This window comes from Scyliorhinus torazame, chromosome 31 (genome assembly GCF_047496885.1).
Source record: "Scyliorhinus torazame isolate Kashiwa2021f chromosome 31, sScyTor2.1, whole genome shotgun sequence".
Taxonomy (NCBI): domain Eukaryota; kingdom Metazoa; phylum Chordata; class Chondrichthyes; order Carcharhiniformes; family Scyliorhinidae; genus Scyliorhinus; species Scyliorhinus torazame.
In genome coordinates this window covers 32,075,735-32,097,819 of record NC_092737.1, presented here as the reverse complement: position 1 = coordinate 32,097,819, position 22,085 = coordinate 32,075,735, and the positions used below count along the sequence as shown (strand labels likewise).

Below are 22,085 nucleotides of genomic sequence, written 5' to 3'. Positions count from 1 at the left end.
CAATGCTACAGCACGGGGTTAGATGCAGAGTAAAGCACCCTCTATACTGTCCCCATCAAACACTCCCAGGACAGGTACAGCACGGGGTTAGATACAGAGGAAAGCTCCCTCTATACTGTCCACATCAAACACTCCCTGGACAGGTACAGCACGGGGTTAGATACAGAGTAAAGCTCCCTTTAACCTGCCCCACATCAAGCACTCCCAGCACAGGTAAGGCACAGGGTGAGACACAATCGAGCTCCCTCTACTCCTGTCCAGAATTCTTCATTGCCAAATTGCTACGAGACGCTCCTTCGTCAGTGCGGGACTTTCTGTGATCAAAGTCAGGCTCTCGAAGGGGGAATCGTATTCCTAGACTCCCATTGGATTTCACACCAGGAGGTTCAAACAACACGAGGTTTCAACAGATCCATCCGCTGGTCAAACATTATTCAGGATCATTCTCCCGCCATGTTACCCTCACTGTTCACAGTCACGCACAGGGGGCAGTTAGTACCCTCCCTCCTCACTATGAATTTAATCTGCAATCACAGGGCCAACTACGGAACTTGTCCCAGTTACTTTTGGCGCAGCAGGGTCACGGGTCAGACACCAGCTGTTTCCTTGACTGAGCCTGTGTGTTACTCTGAGCCGCCGTTTTGGCAGTACAGACTCATGGGACAAGAGCAGGTACCATTGCAATGGCTCCAGTACAGACCAATCACATGGTCAGCATCGTACCTGTGACACGGCCGTGCGGTCAGGTTTTCTGCTGATTTTCACACCTCTTGCTGAATCCAACCTGCAATTAAATCAGAAAAAATGATTAATCGTAAACTAACAGAGTAAATCGGCCGTTTCACAATCCCAAACATACACCTCATCCCCCCAGACCACCTGCTGCAGTTATTTATTACGTGACATTAGTTTCCCTGATGGTCTAGTGGTTCGGATTCGGTGCTGTCACCGCCGCGGCCCGGGTTCGATTCCCGGTCAAGGAATGACGCTTGGGCAGCACGGTAGCATGGTGGTTAGCACAATTGCTTCACAGCTCCAGAGTCCCATGTTCGATTCCTGGCTTGGGGCACTGTCTGTGCGGAGTCTGCACGTTCTCCCTGTGCCTGCGTGGGTTTCCTCCGGGTTCCTCCCACAGTCCAAAGATGGGCAGGCTAGGTGGATTGGCCGTGCTAAATTGCCCTTAGTAACCAAAATTGCCCTTAGTGTTGGGTGGCTTTTGTAAGGGCCACAAAGAATCCAGCACGAGTTTTAAGGATACAAAGTAAGAACATTTATTTACTATAACATATATACATAACAGTAGCAGTAACTTCCCTTGCTACACACTACTTCCTGCTGGTTCCTGAACTGGCCAGCTTTATTTATACTAGGAGTCTACTAGTGGTTTCTCCGCCCCCCTCATTGGGGAAGCTCATACTCCCACAGCATTGTGGGATAGTCATTAGTCCGCAGCCAATGCTAAGTATGCAGGTTATAACAGTGGCGTTACTGGGTTATGGGGGATAGGGCGGAGGTGTGGGCTTGGGTAGGGTGCTCTTTCCAAGAGCCGGTGCAAACTCGATGGGTCGAATGGCCTCCTTCTGCACTGTAAATTCTCTGATAATCTATGACATAAAAATGTAATGCAATGGACGTCGAAAAAGAATATATGCCTGCTCTCGATCGCCATCAAGCACTCCTAGGACAGGCACAGCACGGGTTTAGACACAGAGTAATGCTCCCTCTACATTGTTTATATCAAACCCTCTCAGGACAGGTACAGCAGAGGGTTAGATACAGAGTAAAGCTCACTCTCCACTGTCCCAATCAAATATTCCCACATGTAGAGAACGGGGTTAGATACAGAGTAAAGCTCCCTCTGCACTGTCCCCATCAAACACTCCCAGGACAGGTACAGCACAGGGTTAGATACAGAGGAAAGCTCCCTCTACACTGTCCCCATCAAACAATCCCAGGACAGGTACAGCACGGGGTTAGATACAGAGTAAAGCTCGCTCGACACTGTCCCCATCAAACACTCCCAGGGCAGGTATGGCACGGGGTTAGATACAGAGTCAAGCTCCCTCTACGCTGTCCCCATCAAACACTCCCAGGGCAGGTGCAGCACGGGGTTAGATACAGAGTAAAGCTCCCTCTCCACTGACCCCATCAAACACTCCCAGGACAGGTACAGCACGGGGTTAGATACAGAGTAAAGCTTCCTCTACACTGTCCCCATCAAACACTCCCAGGACAGGTACAGCACGGGGTTAGATACAGAGTAAAGCTCGCTCGACACTGTCCCCATCAAACACTCCCAGGGCAGGTATGGCACGGGGTTAGATACAGAGTCAAGCTCCCTCTACGCTGTCCCCATCAAACACTCCCAGGACAGGTACAGCACGGGGTTTGAAACAAAGTAATGCCCCCTCTTCACTGTCCCCATCAAACACTGCTACCGCACGGGGTTAGATACAGAGGAAAGCTTCCTCTACACTGTCCCCATCAAACACTCCCAGGACAGGTACAGCACGGGGTTAGATACAGAGTAAAGCTCACTTTACACTGTCCCCTTCAAACACTCCCAGGACAGGTACAGCATGGGGTTAGTTAGTGAGTAAAGCTCCCCCTACACTGTCCCAATCAAACACACCCAGGACAGGTACAGCAAGGGCGTAGATACAGAGTAAACCTCCCTTTAACCTGCCCCACATCAAGCACTCCCAGCACAGGTAAGGCACAGGGTGAGACACAATCGAGCTCCCTCGACTCCTGTCCAGAATTCTTCATTGCCAAATTGCTACAAGACGCTCCTTCGACACTGCGGGACTTTCTGTGATCAAAGTCAGGCTCTCGAGGGGGGAAATCTTATTCCTAGACTCCTATTGGATTTCACACCAGGAGGTTCAAACAACACGAGGTTTCAACAGATCCATCCGCTGGTCAAACATTATCAGGATCATTCTCCCGCTATGTTACCCTCACTGTTAACAGTGACGCACGTGGGGGCAGTTAGTACCCTCCCTCCTCACTGTAAATATAATCTGCAATCACAGGGCCAACTACGGAACTTGTCACAGTTACTTCTGGCGCAGCAGGGTCACGGCTCAGACACCAGCTGTTGCCTTTACTGAGTCTGTGTTCCTCTGAGCCGCCAATTTGGCAGTACAGGCTCATGGGACAAGAGCAGGTACAGTGGCGATGGCTCCAGTACAGACCAATCACATGGTCAGCATCGTACCTGTGACACGGCCATGCTGTCAGGATGTCTGCTGATTTTCACACCTGTTGCTGAATCCAACCTGCAATTAAATCAGAAAAAAATGATTAATCGAAAACTAAGAGTAAATCGGCCATTTCACAATCCCAATCAAACACCTCAACCCCCACACCGCCTGCTGTAGTTATATATTACATGATATAAAAATGTAACGCATTGGGCGTCGAAAAATAACATTTTTCTGCTCACGACAGGCATCAAACACTCCGAGGACAGGCACAGCACGGGTTTAGACAGAGAGGAATGCTCCCTCTACATTGTTTATATCAAACCCTCTCAGGACAGGTACAGCAGAGGGTTAGATACAGAGTAAAGCTCACTCTCCAGTCTTCCAATCAAATATTCCCACATGTACAGCACGGGGTTAGATACAGAGTAAAGCTCCCTCTACACTGTCCCCATCAAACACTCCCAGGACAGGTACAGCAGGGTGTTAGATACAGAGGAAAGCTCCCTCTACACTGTCCCCATCAAACACTCCCAGGACAGGTACAGCACGGGGTTAGATACAGAGTAAAGCTCGCTCGACGCTGTCACCATCAAACACTCCAAGGGCAGGTATGGCACGGGGTTAGATACAGAGTAAAGCTCCCTCTACACTGTCCCCATCAAACACTCCCAGGACAGGTACAGCACGGGGTTTGAAAAAAAGTAATGCTCCCTCTACACTGTCCCCATCAAACACTGCTACAGCACGGGGTTTGATGCAGAGTAAAGCTCCCTCGAGACTGTCCCCATCAAACACTAACTGGACAGGTGCAGCACGGAGTTAGATACAGAGTAAAGCTCCCTCTATACTGTCCCCATCAAACACTCCCAGGGCAGGTGCAGCACGGGGTTAGATACAGAGTAAAGCTCCCTCTCCACTGACCCCATCAAACACTCCCAGGACAGGTACAGCACGGGGTTAGATACAGAGTAAAGCTTCCTCTACACTGTCCCCATCAAACACTCCCAGGACAGGTACAGCAAGGGCGTAGATACAGAGTAAACCTCCCGTTAACCTGCCCCACATCAAGCACTCCCAGCACATGTAAGGCACAGGGTTAGACACAATCGAGCTCCATCTACTCCTGTCAAGAATTCTTCATTGCCAAATTGCTACAAGACGCTCCTTCGACAGTGCGGGACTTTCTGTGATCAAAGTCAGGCTCTCGAGGGGGGAATCCTATTCCTAGACTCCCATTGGATTTCACACCAGGAGGTTCAAATGAACACGAGATTTCAACAGACCCATCCGCTGGTCAAACACTAATCAGGATCATTCTCCCGCCATGTTACCCTCACTGTTCACAGTGACGCACGGGGGGCAGTTAGTACCCTCCCTCATCACTATGAATTTAATCTGCAATCACAGGGCCAACTACGGAACTTGTCCCAGTTACTTTTGGCGCAGCAGGGTCACGGGTCAGACACCAGCTGTTTCCTTGACTGAGCCTGTGTGTTACTCTGAGCCGCCGATTTGGCAGTACAGACTCATGGGACAAGAGCAGGTACCATTGCGATGGCTCCAGTACAGACCAATCACATGGTCAGCATCGTACCTGTGACACGGCCGTGCGGTCAGGTTTTCTGCTGATTTTCACACCTCTTGCTGAATCCAACCTGCAATTAAATCAGAAAAAACGATTAATCATAAACTAAAAGAGTAAATCGGCCGTTTCACAATCCCAAACAAACACCTCATCCTCCCACACCGCCAGCTGTAGTTATTTATTACCTGATATAAAAATGTAACGCATTGCGCATCGTAAAATAACATTTTTCTGCTCACGACAGGCATCAAACACTCCGAGGACAGGCACAGCACGGGTTTAGATGCAGAGTAATGCTCCCTCTACATTGTTTATATCAAACCCTCTCAGGACAGGTACAGCACGGGGTTAGGTACAGAGTAAAGCTCCCTCTCCACTGACCCCATCAAACACTCCCAGGACAGGTACAGCACGGGGTTAGATACAGAGTAAAGCTCCCTCTACACTGTCCCCATCAAACACTCCCAGGACAGGTACAGCAAGGGCGTAGATACAGAGTAAACCTCCCTTTAACCTGCCCCACATCAAGCACTCCCAGAACAGGTAAGGCACAGGGTTAGACACAAGCGAGCTCCCTCTACTGCTGTCCTGAATTCTTCATTGCCAAATGGCTACGAGACTCTCCTTCGACAGTGCGGGACTTTCTGTGATCAAAGTCAGGCTCTCGAAGGGGGGAAATCTTATTCCTAGACTCCCATTGGATTTCACACCGGGAGGTTAAAATCAGCATGAGGTTTCAACAGATCCACCCGCTGGTCAAACATTAATCAGGATCATTCTCCTGCCATGTTACCCTCACTGTTAACAGTCACGCACAGGGGGCAGTTAGTACCCTCCCTCCTCACTATGAATTTAATCTGCAATCACAGGGCCAACTACGGAACTTGTCCCAGTTACTTTTGGCGCAGCAGGGTCACGGGTCAGACACCAGCTGTTTCCTTGACTGAGCCTGTGTGTTACTCTGAGCCGCCGATTTAGCAGTACAGACTCATGGGACAAGAGCAGGTACCATTGCGATGGCTCCAGTACAGACCAATCACATGGTCAGCATCGTACCTGTGACACGGCCGTGCGGGCAGGGTTTCTGCTGATTTTCACACCTCTTGCTGTATCCAACCTGCAATTAAATCAGAAAAAATGATTAATCGTAAACTAACAGAGTAAATCGGCCGTTTCACAATCCCAAACAAACACCTCATCCCCCCAGACCACCTGCTGCAGTTATTTATTACGTGACATTAGTTTCCCTGATGGTCTAGTGGTTCGGATTCGGTGCTGTCACCGCCGCGGCCCGGGTTCGATTCCCGGTCAAGGAATGACGCTTGGGCAGCACGGTAGCATGGTGGTTAGCACAATTGCTTCACAGCTCCAGAGTCCCATGTTCGATTCCTGGCTTGGGTCACTGTCTGTGCGGAGTCTGGATGTTCTCCCCATGTGTGCGTGGGTTTCCTCCGGGTGCTCTGGTTTCCTCCCACAGATGTGCAGGGTAGGTGGAATGGCCATGCTAAATTGTCCTTCGTGTCGGGTGGCGTTACTGGGTAATGGGGGATAGGGCAGGGGTGTGGGCTTGGGTAGGGTGCTCTTTCCAAGAGCCGGTGCAGACTCGATGGGTCGAAAGGCCTCCTTCTGCACTGTAAATTCTATGATAATCTGTGACATAAAAATGTAATGCACTGGATGTCGAAAAAGAATATATGTCTGCTCTCGATCGCCATCAAACACTCCTAGGACAGGTACATCACAGGGTTAGGTTCAGGGTAAAGCTCACTCTACACTGTCCCCATCAAATACTTCCAGGACAGGTACTGCACGGGGTTAGATACAGAGTAAAGCTCCCTCTATACTATCCCCATCAAACACTCCCAGGATAGGTACAGCACGGTGTTAGATACAGAGTAAAGCTCCCTCTACACTGTCCCCATCAAACACTCCCAAGACAGGTAAAACACGGCGTTAGACACAATAGAGCTCCCTCTACTCCTGTCCAGAATATTTCATTGCCAAGTTGCTACGAGACTCTTATTCGACAGTGCAGGACTTTCTGTTCTCAAAGTCAGGCTCTCGATGAGGGGATCGTATTCCTAGACTCCCATTGGATTTCACACCGGGAGGTTAAAATCAGCACAAAGTTTCAACAGCTCCATCCGCTGGTCAAACATTATCAGGATCATTCTCCCGCCATGTTACCCTCACTGTTAATAGTGACGCATGGGGGGCAGTGAGTACCCTCCCTCCTCACTATAAATGTAATCTGCAATCACAGGGCCAACTACAGAACTTGTCCCAGTTACTTTTGGCGCAGCAGGGTCACGGGTCAGACACCAGCTGTTTCCTTGACTGAGCCTGTGCGTTACTCTGAGCCGCCGTTTTGGCAGTACAGACTCATTGGACAAGAGCAGGTACCATTGCGATGGCTCCAGTACAGACCAATCACATGGTCAGCATCGTACCTGTGACACGGCCGTGCGGTCAGGTTTTCTGCTGATTTTCACACCTCTTGCTGTATCCAACCTGCAATTAAATCAGAAAAAATGATTAATCGTAAACTAACAGAGTAAATCGGCCGTTTCACAATCCCAAACAAACACCTCATCCCCCCAGACCACCTGCTGCAGTTATTTATTACGTGACATTAGTTTCCCTGATGGTCTAGTGGTTCAGATTCGATGCTGTCACCGCCGCGGCCCGGGTTCGATTCCCGGTCAAGGAATGACGCTTGGGCAGCACGGTAGCATGGTGGTAAGCACAATTGCTTCACAGCTCCAGAGTCCCATGTTCGATTCCTGGCTTGGGTCACTGTCTGTGCGGAGTCCGCACGTTCTCCCCGTGTGTGCGTGGGTTTCCTCCGGGTGCTCCGGGTTCCTCCCACAGTCCAAAGATGGGCAGGCTAGGTGGAGCGGCCCTGCTAAATTGCCCTTAGTATCCAAAATTGCCCTTAGAGTTGGGTGGCTTTTGTAAGGGCCACGAAGAATCCAGCACGAGTTTTAAGGATACAAAGTAGGAACATTTATTTACTATAACATATATACATAACAGTAGCAGTAACTTCCCTTGCTACACACTCCTTCCTGCTGGTTCCTGAACTGGCCAGCTTTATTTATACTGGGAGTTTACTAGTGGTTTCTCCGCCCCCCTCATTGGGGAAGCTCATACTCCCACAGCATTGTGGGATAGTCATTAGTCCCCAGCCAATGCTAAGTAGGCAGGTTATAACAGTGGCGTTACTGGGTTATGGGGGATAGGGCGGAGGTGTGGGCTTGGGTAGGGTGCTCTTTCCAAGAGCCGGTGCAGACTCGATGGGTCGAATGGCCTCCTTCTGCACTGTAAATTCTCTGATAATCTATGACATAAAAATGTAATGCACTGGACGTCGAAAAAGAATATATGTCTGCTCTCTATCGCCATCAAACACTCCTAGGACAGGTACTTTACAGGGTTAGGTACAGTGTGAAGCTCACTCTACACTGTCCCCATCAAACACTCCCAGGACAGGTACAGCACGGGTTTAGATACAGAGTAAAGCTCTCTCTACACTGTCACCATCAAACACTCCCAGAACAGGTACAGCACGGGGTTAGATACAGAGGAAAGCTCCCTTTACACTGTCCCCATCAAACACTCCCAGGACAGGTACTGCACGGGGTTAGATACAGAGTAAAGCTCCCTTTACATCGTCCCCGTCAAACACTTCCAGGACAGGTACAGCACGGGGTTAGATACAGAGTAAAGCTCCCTCTACACTGTCCCCATCAAACACTCCCTGGACAGGTACAGCACGGGGTTAGATACAGAGGAAAGCTCCCTCTACACTGTCCCCATCAAACTCACCCAGGACAGGTACAGCAAGGGCGTAGATACAGAGTAAACCTCCCTTTAACCTGCCCCACATCAAGCACTCCCAGCACAGGTAAGGCACAGGGTGAGACACAATCGAGCTCCCTCGACACCTGTCCAGAATTCTTCATTGCCAATTTGCTGCGAGACTCTCGTTCGGCAGTGCGGGACTTTCTGTGATCAAAGTCAGGCTCTCGAGGGGGGAATCTTATTCCTAGACTCCCATTGGATTTCACACCAGGAGGTTGAAATGAACACGAGGTTTCAACAGATCCATCCACTGGTCAAACATTATCAGGATCATTCTCCCGCCATGTTACCCTCACTGTTAACAGTGACGCACGGGGGGGCAGTTAGTACCCTCCCTCCTCACTGAAAATATAATCTGCAATCACAGGGCCAACTACGGAACTTGTCACAGTTACTTCTGGCGCAGCAGGGTCACGGCTCAGACACCAGCTGTTGCCTTTACTGAGTCTGTGTTCCTCTGAGCCGCCAATTTGGCAGTACAGGCTCATGGGACAAGAGCAGGTACAGTGGCGATGGCTCCAGTACAGACCAATCACATGGTCAGCATCGTACCTGTGACACGGCCATGCTGTCAGGATGTCTGCAGATTTGTTGATGAGTCCAACCTGCAATTAAATCAGAAAAAATGATTAATCGTAAACTAAAGAGTAAATCGGCCATTTCACAATCCCAATGAAACACCTCATCCCCCCCCCACGCCGCCTGCTGTAGTTATATATTACATGATATAAAAATGTAACGCATTGGGCGTCGAAAAATAACATTTTTCTGCTCACGACAGGCATCAAACACTCCGAGGACAGGCACGGCACGGGTTTAGACACAGAGTAATGCTCCCTCTACATTGTTTATATCAAACCCTCTCAGGACAGGTACAGCAGAGGGTTAGATACAGAGTAAAGCTCACTCTCCACTGTCCCAATCAAATATTCCCACATGTAGAGAACGGGGTTAGATACAGAGTAAAGCTCCCTCTGCACTGTCCCCATCAAACAATCCCAGGACAGGTACAGCACGGGGTTAGATACAGAGTAAAGCTCGCTCGACACTGTCCCCATCAAACACTCCCAGGGCAGGTATGGCACGGGGTTAGATACAGAGTCAAGCTCCCTCTACGCTGTCCCCATCAAACACTCCCAGGGCAGGTGCAGCACGGGGTTAGATACAGAGTAAAGCTCCCTCTCCACTGACCCCATCAAACACTCCCAGGACAGGTACAGCACGGGGTTAGATACAGAGTAAAGCTTCCTCTACACTGTCCCCATCAAACACTCCCAGGGCAGGTATGGCACAGGGTTAGATACAGAGTCAAGCTCCCTCTACGCTGTCCCCATCAAACACTCCCAGGACAGGTACAGCACGGGGTTTGAAACAAAGTAATGCCCCCTCTTCACTGTCCCCATCAAACACTGCTACCGCACGGGGTTAGATACAGAGGAAAGCTTCCTCTACACTGTCCCCATCAAACACTCCCAGGACAGGTACAGCACGGGGTTATATACAGAGTAAAGCTCACTTTACACTGTCCCCTTCAAACACTCCCAGGACAGGTACAGCATGGGGTTAGTTAGTGAGTAAAGCTCCCCCTACACTGTCCCCATCAAACACTCCCAGGACAGGTACAGCACGGAGTTAGATACAGAGTAAAGCTCGCTCGACGCTGTCACCATCAAACACTCCAAGGGCAGGTATGGCACGGGGTTAGATACAGAGTAAAGCTCCCTCTACACTGTCCCCATCAAACACTCCCAGGACAGGTACAGCACGGGGTTTGAAAAAAAGTAATGCTCCCTCTACACTGTCCCCATCAAACACTGCTACAGCACGGGGTTAGATGCAGAGTAAAGCTCCCTCGAGACTGTCCCCATCAAACACTAACTGGACAGGTGCAGCACGGAGTTAGATACAGAGTAAAGCTCCCTCTATACTGTCCCCATCAAACACTCCCAGGGCAGGTGCAGCACGGGGTTAGATACAGAGTAAAGCTCCCTCTCCACTGACCCCATCAAACACTCCCAGGACAGGTACAGCACGGGGTTAGATACAGAGTAAAGCTTCCTCTACACTGTCCCCATCAAACACTCCCAGGACAGGTACAGCAAGGGCGTAGATACAGAGTAAACCTCCCTTTAACCTGCCCCACATCAAGCACTCCCAGCACATGTAAGGCACAGGGTTAGACACAATCGAGCTCCATCTACTCCTGTCAAGAATTCTTCATTGCCAAATTGCTACAAGACGCTCCTTCGACAGTGCGGGACTTTCTGTGATCAAAGTCAGGCTCTCGAGGGGGGAATCCTATTCCTAGACTCCCATTGGATTTCACACCAGGAGGTTCAAATGAACACGAGATTTCAACAGACCCATCCGCTGGTCAAACACTAATCAGGATCATTCTCCCGCCATGTTACCCTCACTGTTCACAGTGACGCACGGGGGGCAGTTAGTACCCTCCCTCCTCACTATGAATTTAATCTGCAATCACAGGGCCAACTACGGAACTTGTCCCAGTTACTTTTGGCGCAGCAGGGTCACGGGTCAGACACCAGCTGTTTCCTTGACTGAGCCTGTGTGTTACTCTGAGCCGCCGATTTAGCAGTACAGACTCATGGGACAAGAGCAGGTACCATTGCGATGGCTCCAGTACAGACCAATCACATGGTCAGCATCGTACCTGTGACACGGCCGTGCGGGCAGGGTTTCTGCTGATTTTCACACCTCTTGCTGTATCCAACCTGCAATTAAATCAGAAAAAATGATTAATCGTAAACTAACAGAGTAAATCGGCCGTTTCACAATCCCAAACAAACACCTCATCCCCCCAGACCACCTGCTGCAGTTATTTATTACGTGACATTAGTTTCCCTGATGGTCTAGTGGTTCGGATTCGGTGCTGTCACCGCCGCGGCCCGGGTTCGATTCCCGGTCAAGGAATGACGCTTGGGCAGCACGGTAGCATGGTGGTTAGCACAATTGCTTCACAGCTCCAGAGTCCCATGTTCGATTCCTGGCTTGGGTCACTGTCTGTGCGGAGTCTGGATGTTCTCCCCATGTGTGCGTGGGTTTCCTCCGGGTGCTCCGGTTTCCTCCCACAGATGTGCAGGGTAGGTGGAATGGCCATGCTAAATTGTCCTTCGTGTCGGGTGGCGTTACTGGGTAATGGGGGATAGGGCAGGGGTGTGGGCTTGGGTAGGGTGCTCTTTCCAAGAGCCGGTGCAGACTCGATGGGTCGAAAGGCCTCCTTCTGCACTGTAAATTCTATGATAATCTGTGACATAAAAATGTAATGCACTGGATGTCGAAAAAGAATATATGTCTGCTCTCGATCGCCATCAAACACTCCTAGGACAGGTACATCACAGGGTTAGGTTCAGGGTAAAGCTCACTCTACACTGTCCCCATCAAATACTCCCAGGACAGGTACTGCACGGGGTTAGATACAGAGTAAAGCTCCCTCTATACTATCCCCATCAAACACTCCCAGGATAGGTACAGCACGGTGTTAGATACAGAGTAAAGCTCCCTCTACACTGTCCCCATCAAACACTCCCAAGACAGGTAAAACACGGCGTTAGACACAATAGAGCTCCCTCTACTCCTGTCCAGAATATTTCATTGCCAAGTTGCTACGAGACTCTTATTCGACAGTGCAAGACTTTCTGTTCTCAAAGTCAGGCTCTCGATGAGGGGATCGTATTCCTAGACTCCCATTGGATTTCACACCGGAAGGTTAAAATCAGCACAAAGTTTCAACAGCTCCATCCGCTGGTCAAACTTTATCAGGATCATTCTCCCGCCATGTTACCCTCACTGTTAATAGTGACGCATGGGGGGCAGTGAGTACCCTCCCTCCTCACTATAAATGTAATCTGCAATCACAGGGCCAACTACAGAACTTGTCCCAGTTACATTTGGCGCAGCAGGGTCACGGGTCAGACACCAGCTGTTTCCTTGACTGAGCCTGTGCGTTACTCTGAGCCGCCGTTTTGGCAGTACAGACTCATGGGACAAGAGCAGGTACCATTGCGATGGCTCCAGTACAGACCAATCACATGGTCAGCATCGTACCTGTGACACGGCCGTGCGGTGAGGTTTTCTGCTGATTTTCACACCTCTTGCTGTATCCAACCTGCAATTAAATCAGAAAAAATGATTAATCATAAACTAACAGAGTAAATCGGCCGTTTCACAATCCCAAACAAACACCTCATCCCCCCAGACCACCTGCTGCAGTTATTTATTACGTGACATTAGTTTCCCTGATCGTCTAGTGGTTCAGATTCGATGCTGTCACCGCCGCGGCCCGGGTTCGATTCCCGGTCAAGGAATGACGCTTGGGCAGCACGGTAGCATGGTGGTAAGCACAATTGCTTCACAGCTCCAGAGTCCCATGTTCGATTCCTGGCTTGGGTCACTGTCTGTGCGGAGTCTGCACGTTCTCCCCGTGTGTGCGTGGGTTTCCTCCGGGTGCTCCGGGTTCCTACCACAGTCCAAAGATGGGCAGGCTAGGTGGAGTGGCCGTGCTAAATTGCCCTTAGTATCCAAAATTGCCCTTAGAGTTGGGTGGCTTTTGTAAGGGCCACGAAGAATCCAGCACGAGTTTTAAGGATACAAAGTAGGAACATTTATTTACTATAACATATATACATAACAGTAGCAGTAACTTCCCTTGCTACACACTCCTTCCTGCTGGTTCCTGAACTGGCCAGCTTTATTTATACTGGGAGTTTACGAGTGGTTTCTCCGCCCCCCTCATTGGGGAAGCTCATACTCCCACAGCATTGTGGGATAGTCATTAGTCCCCAGCCAATGCTAAGTAGGCAGGTTATAACAGTGGCGTTACTGGGTTATGGGGGATAGGGCGGAGGTGTGGGCTTGGGTAGGGTGCTCTTTCCAAGAGCCGGTGCAGACTCGATGGGTCGAATGGCCTCCTTCTGCACTGTAAATTCTCTGATAATCTATGACATAAAAATGTAATGCACTGGACGTCGAAAAAGAATATATGTCTGCTCTCTATCGCCATCAAACACTCCTAGGACAGGTACTTTACAGGGTTAGGTACAGTGTGAAGCTCACTCTACACTGTCACCATCAAACACTCCCAGGACAGGTACAGCACGGGGTTAGATACAGAGGAAAGCTCCCTTTACACTGTCCCCATCAAACACTCCCAGGACAGGTACTGCACGGGGTTAGATACAGAGTAAAGCTCCCTTTACATCGTCCCCGTCAAACACTTCCAGGACAGGTACAGCACGGGGTTAGATACAGAGTAAAGCTCCCTCTACACTGTCCCCATCAAACACTCCCTGGACAGGTACAGCACGGGGTTAGATACAGAGGAAAGCTCCCTCTACACTGTCCCCATCAAACTCACCCAGGACAGGTACAGCAAGGGCGTAGATACAGAGTAAACCTCCCTTTAACCTGCCCCACATCAAGCACTCCAAGCACAGGTAAGGCACAGGGTGAGACACAATCGAGCTCCCTCGACACCTGTCCAGAATTCTTCATTGCCAATTTGCTGCGAGACTCTCGTTCGGCAGTGCGGGACTTTCTGTGATCAAAGTCAGGCTCTCGAGGGGGGAATCTTATTCCTAGACTCCCATTGGATTTCACACCAGGAGGTTGAAATGAACACGAGGTTTCAACAGATCCATCCACTGGTCAAACATTATCAGGATCATTCTCCCGCCATGTTACCCTCACTGTTAACAGTGACGCACGGGGGAGCAGTTAGTACCCTCCCTCCTCACTGAAAATATAATCTGCAATCACAGGGCCAACTACGGAACTTGTCACAGTTACTTCTGGCGCAGCAGGGTCACGGCTCAGACACCAGCTGTTGCCTTTACTGAGTCTGTGTTCCTCTGAGCCGCCAATTTGGCAGTACAGGCTCATGGGACAAGAGCAGGTACAGTGGCGATGGCTCCAGTACAGACCAATCACATGGTCAGCATCGTACCTGTGACACGGCCGTGCGGTCAGGTTTTCTGCTGATTTTCACACCTCTTGCTGAATCCAACCTGCAATTAAATCAGAAAAAATGATTAATCGTAAACTAAAGAGTAAATCGGCCATTTCACAATCCCAATCAAACACCTCATCCCCCACAACGCCTGCTGTAGTTATATATTACATGATATAAAAATGTAACGCATTGGGCGTCGAAAAATAACATTTTTCTGCTCACGACAGGCATCAAACACTCCGAGGACAGGCACGGCACGGGTTTAGACACAGAGTAATGCTCCCTCTACATTGTTTATATCAAACCCTCTCAGGACAGGTACAGCAGAGGGTTAGATACAGAGCAAAGCTCACTCTCCACTGTCCCAATCAAATATTCCCACATGTAGAGAACGGGGTTAGATACAGAGTAAAGCTCCCTCTGCACTGTCCCCATCAAACAATCCCAGGACAGGTACAGCACGGGGTTAGATACAGAGTAAAGCTCGCTCGACACTGTCCCCATCAAACACTCCCAGGGCAGGTATGGCACGGGGTTAGATACAGAGTCAAGCTCCCTCTACGCTGTCCCCATCAAACACTCCCAGGGCAGGTGCAGCACGGGGTTAGATACAGAGTAAAGCTCCCTCTCCACTGACCCCATCAAACACTCCCAGGACAGGTACAGCACGGGGTTAGATACAGAGTAAAGCTTCCTCTACACTGTCCCCATCAAACACTCCCAGGACAGGTACAGCACGGGGTTAGATACAGAGTAAAGCTCGCTCGACACTGTCCCCATCAAACACTCCCAGGGCAGGTATGGCACGGGGTTAGATACAGAGTCAAGCTCCCTCTACGCTGTCCCCATCAAACACTCCCAGGACAGGTACAGCACGGGGTTTGAAACAAAGTAATGCCCCCTCTTCACTGTCCCCATCAAACACTGCTACCGCACGGGGTTAGATACAGAGGAAAGCTTCCTCTACACTGTCCCCATCAAACACTCCCAGGACAGGTACAGCACGGGGTTAGATAGAGTAAAGCTCACTTTACACTGTCCCCTTCAAACACTCCCAGGACAGGTACAGCATGGGGTTAGTTAGTGAGTAAAGCTCCCCCTACACTGTCCCAATCAAACACACCCAGGACAGGTACAGCAAGGGCGTAGATACAGAGTAAACCTCCCTTTAACCTGCCCCACATCAAGCACTCCCAGCACAGGTAAGGCACAGGGTGAGACACAATCGAGCTCCCTCGACTCCTGTCCAGAATTCTTCATTGCCAAATTGCTACAAGACGCTCCTTCGACAGTGCGGGACTTTCTGTGATCAAAGTCAGGCTCTCGAGGGGGGAAATCTTATTCCTAGACTCCTATTGGATTTCACACCAGGAGGTTCAAGCAACACGAGGTTTCAACAGATCCATCCGCTGGTCAAACATTATCAGGATCATTCTCCCGCTATGTTACCCTCACTGTTAACAGTGACGCACGTGGGGGCAGTTAGTACCCTCCCTCCTCACTGTAAATATAATCTGCAATCACAGGGCCAACTACAGAACTTGTCACAGTTACTTCTGGCGCAGCAGGGTCACGGCTCAGACACCAGCTGTTGCCTTTACTGAGTCTGTGTTCCTCTGAGCCGCCAATTTGGCAGTACAGGCTCATGGGACAAGAGCAGGTACAGTGGCGATGGCTCCAGTACAGACCAATCACATGGTCAGCATCGTACCTGTGACACGGCCGTGCTGTCAGGATGTCTGCAGATTTTCACACCTGTTGCTGAATCCAACCTGCAATTAAATCAGAAAAAATGATTAATCGTAAACTAAGAGTAAATCGGCCATTTCACAATCCCAATGAAACACCTCATCCCCCCCCCACGCCGCCTGCTGTAGTTATATATTACATGATATAAAAATGTAACGCATTGGGCGTCGAAAAATAACATTTTTCTGCTCACGACAGGCATCAAACACTCAGAGGACAGGCACGGCACGGGTTTAGACAGAGAGGAATGCTCCCTCTACATTGTTTATATCAAACCCTCTCAGGACAGGTACAGCAGAGGGTTAGATACAGAGTAAAGCTCACTCTCCAGTCTTCCAATCAAATATTCCCACATGTACAGCACGGGGTTAGATACAGAGTAAAGCTCCCTCTACACTGTCCCCATCAAACACTCCCAGGACAGGTACAGCAGGGTGTTAGATACAGAGGAAAGCTCCCTCTACACTGTCCCCATCAAACACTCCCAGGACAGGTACAGCACGGAGTTAGATACAGAGTAAAGCTCGCTCGACGCTGTCACCATCAAACACTCCAAGGGCAGGTATGGCACGGGGTTAGATACAGAGTAAAGCTCCCTCTACACTGTCCCCATCAAACACTCCCAGGACAGGTACAGCACGGGGTTTGAAAAAAAGTAATGCTCCCTCTACACTGTCCCCATCAAACACTGCTACAGCACGGGGTTAGATGCAGAGTAAAGCTCCCTCGAGACTGTCCCCATCAAACACTAACTGGACAGGTGCAGCACGGAGTTAGATACAGAGTAAAGCTCCCTCTATACTGTCCCCATCAAACACTCCCAGGGCAGGTGCAGCACGGGGTTAGATACAGAGTAAAGCTCCCTCTCCACTGACCCCATCAAACACTCCCAGGACAGGTACAGCACGGGGTTAGATACAGAGTAAAGCTTCCTCTACACTGTCCCCATCAAACACTCCCAGGACAGGTACAGCAAGGGCGTAGATACAGAGTAAACCTCCCTTTAACCTGCCCCACATCAAGCACTCCCAGCACATGTAAGGCACAGGGTTAGACACAATCGAGCTCCATCTACTCCTGTCAAGAATTCTTCATTGCCAAATTGCTACAAGACGCTCCTTCGACAGTGCGGGACTTTCTGTGATCAAAGTCAGGCTCTCGAGGGGGGAATCCTATTCCTAGACTCCCATTGGATTTCACACCAGGAGGTTCAAATGAACACGAGATTTCAACAGACCCATCCGCTGGTCAAACACTAATCAGGATCATTCTCCCGCCATGTTACCCTCACTGTTCACAGTGACGCACGGGGGGCAGTTAGTACCCTCCCTCCTCACTATGAATTTAATCTGCAATCACAGGGCCAACTACGGAACTTGTCCCAGTTACTTTTGGCGCAGCAGGGTCACGGGTCAGACACCAGCTGTTTCCTTGACTGAGCCTGTGTGTTACTCTGAGCCGCCGATTTGGCAGTACAGACTCATGGGACAAGAGCAGGTACCATTGCGATGGCTCCAGTACAGACCAATCACATGGTCAGCATCGTACCTGTGACACGGCCGTGCGGTCAGGTTTTCTGCTGATTTTCACACCTCTTGTTGTTCTTTGTTCTTTGTTGTTCTTGCTGAATCCAACCTGCAATTAAATCAGAAAAAACGATTAATCATAAACTAAAAGAGTAAATCGGCCGTTTCACAATCCCAAACAAACACCTCATCCTCCCACACCGCCAGCTGTAGTTATTTATTACCTGATATAAAAATGTAACGCATTGCGCGTCGGAAAATAACATTTTTCTGCTCACGACAGGCATCAAACACTCCGAGGACAGGCACAGCACGGGTTTAGATGCAGAGTAATGCTCCCTCTACATTGTTTATATCAAACCCTCTCAGGACAGGTACAGCACGGGGTTAGGTACAGAGTAAAGCTCCCTCTCCACTGACCCCATCAAACACTCCCAGGACAGGTACAGCACGGGGTTAGATACAGAGTAAAGCTCCCTCTACACTGTCCCCATCAAACACTCCCAGGACAGGTACAGCAAGGGCGTAGATACAGAGTAAACCTCCCTTTAACCTGCCCCACATCAAGCACTCCCAGAACAGGTAAGGCACAGGGTTAGACACAAGCGAGTTCCCTCTACTGCTGTCCTGAATTCTTCATTGCCAAATTGCTACGAGACTCTCCTTCGACAGTGCGGGACTTTCTGTGATCAAAGTCAGGCTCTCGAAGGGGGGAAATCTTATTCCTAGACTCCCATTGGATTTCACACCGGGAGGTTAAAATCAGCATGAGGTTTCAACAGATCCACCCGCTGGTCAAACATTAATCAGGATCATTCTCCTGCCATGTTACCCTCACTGTTAACAGTCACGCACAGGGGGCAGTTAGTACCCTCCCTCCTCACTATGAATTTAATCTGCAATCACAGGGCCAACTACGGAACTTGTCCCAGTTACTTTTGGCGCAGCAGGGTCACGGGTCAGACACCAGCTGTTTCCTTGACTGAGCCTGTGTGTTACTCTGAGCCGCCGATTTAGCAGTACAGACTCATGGGACAAGAGCAGGTACCATTGCGATGGCTCCAGTACAGACCAATCACATGGTCAGCATCGTACCTGTGACACGGCCGTGCGGGCAGGGTTTCTGCTGATTTTCACACCTCTTGCTGAATCCAACCTGCAATTAAATCAGAAAAAATGATTAATCGTAAACTAACAGAGTAAATCGGCCGTTTCACAATCCCAAACAAACACCTCATCCCCCCAGACCACCTGCTGCAGTTATTTATTACGTGACATTAGTTTCCCTGATGGTCTAGTGGTTCGGATTCGGTGCTGTCACCGCCGCGGCCCGGGTTCGATTCCCGGTCAAGGAATGACGCTTGGGCAGCACGGTAGCATGGTGGTTAGCACAATTGCTTCACAGCTCCAGAGTCCCATGTTCGATTCCTGGCTTGGGTCACTGTCTGTGCGGAGTCTGGATGTTCTCCCCATGTGTGCGTGGGTTTCCTCCGGGTGCTCCGGTTTCCTCCCACAGATGTGCAGGGTAGGTGGAATGGCCATGCTAAATTGTCCTTCGTGTCGGGTGGAGTTACTGGGTAATGGGGGATAGGGCAGGGGTGTGGGCTTGGGTAGGGTGCTCTTTCCAAGAGCCGGTGCAGACTCGATGGGTCGAAAGGCCTCCTTCTGCACTGTAAATTCTATGATAATCTGTGACATAAAAATGTAATGCACTGGATGTCGAAAAAGAATATATGTCTGCTCTCGATCGCCATCAAACACTCCTAGGACAGGTACATCACAGGGTTAGGTTCAGGGTAAAGCTCACTCTACACTGTCCCCATCAAATACTCCCAGGACAGGTACTGCACGGGGTTAGATACAGAGTAAAGCTCCCTCTATACTATCCCCATCAAACACTCCCAGGATAGGTACAGCACGGTGTTAGATACAGAGTAAAGCTCCCTCTACACTGTCCCCATCAAACACTCCCAAGACAGGTAAAACACGGCGTTAGACACAATAGAGCTTCCTCTACTCCTGTCCAGAATATTTCATTGCCAAGTTGCTACGAGACTCTTATTCGACAGTGCAGGACTTTCTGTTCTCAAAGTCAGGCTCTCGATGAGGGGATCGTATTCCTAGACTCCCATTGGATTTCACACCGGGAGGTTAAAATCAGCACAAAGTTTCAACATCTCCATCCGCTGGTCAAACATTATCAGGATCATTCTCCCGCCATGTTACCCTCACTGTTAATAGTGACGCATGGGGGGCAGTGAGTACCCTCCCTCCTCACTATAAATGTAATCTGCAATCACAGGGCCAACTACAGAACTTGTCCCAGTTACATTTGGCGCAGCAGGGTCACGGGTCAGACACCAGCTGTTTCCTTGACTGAGCCTGTGCGTTACTCTGAGCCGCCGTTTTGGCAGTACAGACTCATGGGACAAGAGCAGGTACCATTGCGATGGCTCCAGTACAGACCAATCACATGGTCAGCATCGTACCTGTGACACGGCCGTGCGGTGAGGTTTTCTGCTGATTTTCACACCTCTTGCTGTATCCAACCTGCAATTAAATCAGAAAAAATGATTAATCATAAACTGAAAGAGTAAATCGGCCGTTTCACAATCCCAAACATACACCTCATCCCCCCACACCGCCTGTAGTTATTTATTACGTGACATTAGTTTCCCTGATGGTCTAGTGGTTAGGATTCGGCGCTCTCACCGCCGCGGCCCGGGTTCGATTCCCGGTCAAGGAATGACGCTTGGGCAGCACGGTAGCATGGTGGTTAGCACAAATGCTTCACAGCTCCAGAGTTCCAGTTTCGATTCCTGGCTTGGGTCACTGTCTGTGCGGAGTCTGCACGTTCTCCCCATGTGTGCGTGGGTTTCCTCCGGCTGCTCCGGTTTCCTCCCACAGTCCAAAGATGTGCAGGGTAGGTGGAATGGCCATGATAAATTGTCCTTCGTGTTGGGAGGCGTTACTGGGTAATGGGGGATAGGGCGGGGGTGTGGGCTTGGGTAGGGTGCTCTTTCCAAGAGCCGGAGCAGACTCGATGGGTCGAAAGGCCTCCTTCTGCACTGTAAATTCTATGATAATCTATGACATAAAAATGGAATGCACTGGACATCGAAATATGAATATTTCACTGATCACTGTCCCCATCAAACACTCCCAGGACAGGTACAGCACGGGGTTAGATACAGAGTAAAGCTCCCTCTACACTGTCCCCATCAAACACTCCCAGGACAGGTACAGCACGGGGTTAGATACAGAGTAAAGCTCTCTCTATACTGTCCCCATCAAACACTCCCAGGACAGGTCCAGCACGGGGTTAGATACAGAGTAAAGCTCTCTCTATACTGTCCCCATCAAACACTCCCAGGACAGGTACAGCACGGGGTTAGATACAGAGTAAAGCTCCCTCTACACTGTCCCCATCAAACACTCCCAGGACAGGTACAACACAGGGTTAGATACAGAGTAAAGCTCCCTCTACACTGTCCCCATCAAACACTCCCAGGACAGGTACAGCACAGGGTTAGATACAGAGTAAAGCTCCCTGTACACTGTCCCCATCAAACACTCCCAGGACAGGTACAACACGGGGTTCTATACAGAGTAAAGCTCACTGCCCTTATCACTGGCATATAGCCAACACCTATGAAAATACATCTTTTTACATTTGAATCATTTCTTCCCAGGTTAGAGGCGAGGGAAACAGCTGGCTGCACTGACCACGCGTGCAGCAAAGTGGCAAATCGATCCGGACAAAGGAGGTACAAGAAGCTGCTGGAACTGCCAGGATTTGAAGGACAGTCGAGCACTCAATCAGAGGTCGGCGAAAGTAGCAGACAGGGAGATAGCAGTCAAGAGTAAGGCTGAAGGACAGCACGGCGCAGTGGTTAGCGTCGCTGCCTCACGGCGCCGAGGAGCCGGGTCACTGCCCGTGTGGCGTTTGCACATGAAAATGAAAATCCCTCGTCACAAGTCGGCTTCAATGAAGTTACTGTGAAAAGCCCCTAGTCGCCACATTCCGGCGCCTGTTCGGGGAGGCTGGTACGGGAATTGAACCGTGCTGCTGGCCTGCCTTGGTCTGCTTTAAAAGCCAGCGATTTAGCCTAGTGAGCTAAACCAGCCCCTAAATTCTCCCCGTGTCTGCGCGGGTTTCGCCCCAACCCAAGAAGGTGGGG

General features: G+C 50.0%; 1 protein-coding gene and 5 non-coding genes across 6 annotated transcripts in view; 5 read left to right on the top strand and 1 right to left on the bottom strand.

The window, feature by feature from the left end:
- Positions 1–22,085, bottom strand: part of LOC140404601 (uncharacterized) — a 79,031-nt gene that overhangs the window by 52,615 nt on the left and 4,331 nt on the right. Inside the window, exons 3-9 of the mRNA XM_072493201.1 lie at positions 16,341–16,401; positions 9,211–9,263; positions 7,245–7,305; positions 5,851–5,911; positions 4,804–4,864; positions 3,221–3,281; positions 724–784 (exon numbers count right to left, since the gene is read on the bottom strand). Of these exons, the coding sequence (XP_072349302.1) occupies positions 4,842–4,864; positions 5,851–5,911; positions 7,245–7,305; positions 9,211–9,263; positions 16,341–16,401 (259 nt within the window). The 3' untranslated portion in view covers positions 724–784; positions 3,221–3,281; positions 4,804–4,841. The remainder of the gene's footprint in view (positions 1–723; positions 785–3,220; positions 3,282–4,803; positions 4,865–5,850; positions 5,912–7,244; positions 7,306–9,210; positions 9,264–16,340; positions 16,402–22,085) is intronic.
- trnad-guc (transfer RNA aspartic acid (anticodon GUC)) lies at positions 912–983 on the top strand. The gene has a single exon. It is a non-coding gene; the product is annotated as a tRNA-Asp (tRNA).
- trnad-guc (transfer RNA aspartic acid (anticodon GUC)) lies at positions 6,039–6,110 on the top strand. Its single transcript has one exon. It is a non-coding gene; the product is annotated as a tRNA-Asp (tRNA).
- trnad-guc (transfer RNA aspartic acid (anticodon GUC)) lies at positions 11,521–11,592 on the top strand. Its single transcript has one exon. It is a non-coding gene; the product is annotated as a tRNA-Asp (tRNA).
- Positions 19,188–19,259, top strand: trnad-guc (transfer RNA aspartic acid (anticodon GUC)). Its single transcript has one exon. It is a non-coding gene; the product is annotated as a tRNA-Asp (tRNA).
- On the top strand, positions 20,579–20,650 carry trnae-cuc (transfer RNA glutamic acid (anticodon CUC)). Its single transcript has one exon. It is a non-coding gene; the product is annotated as a tRNA-Glu (tRNA).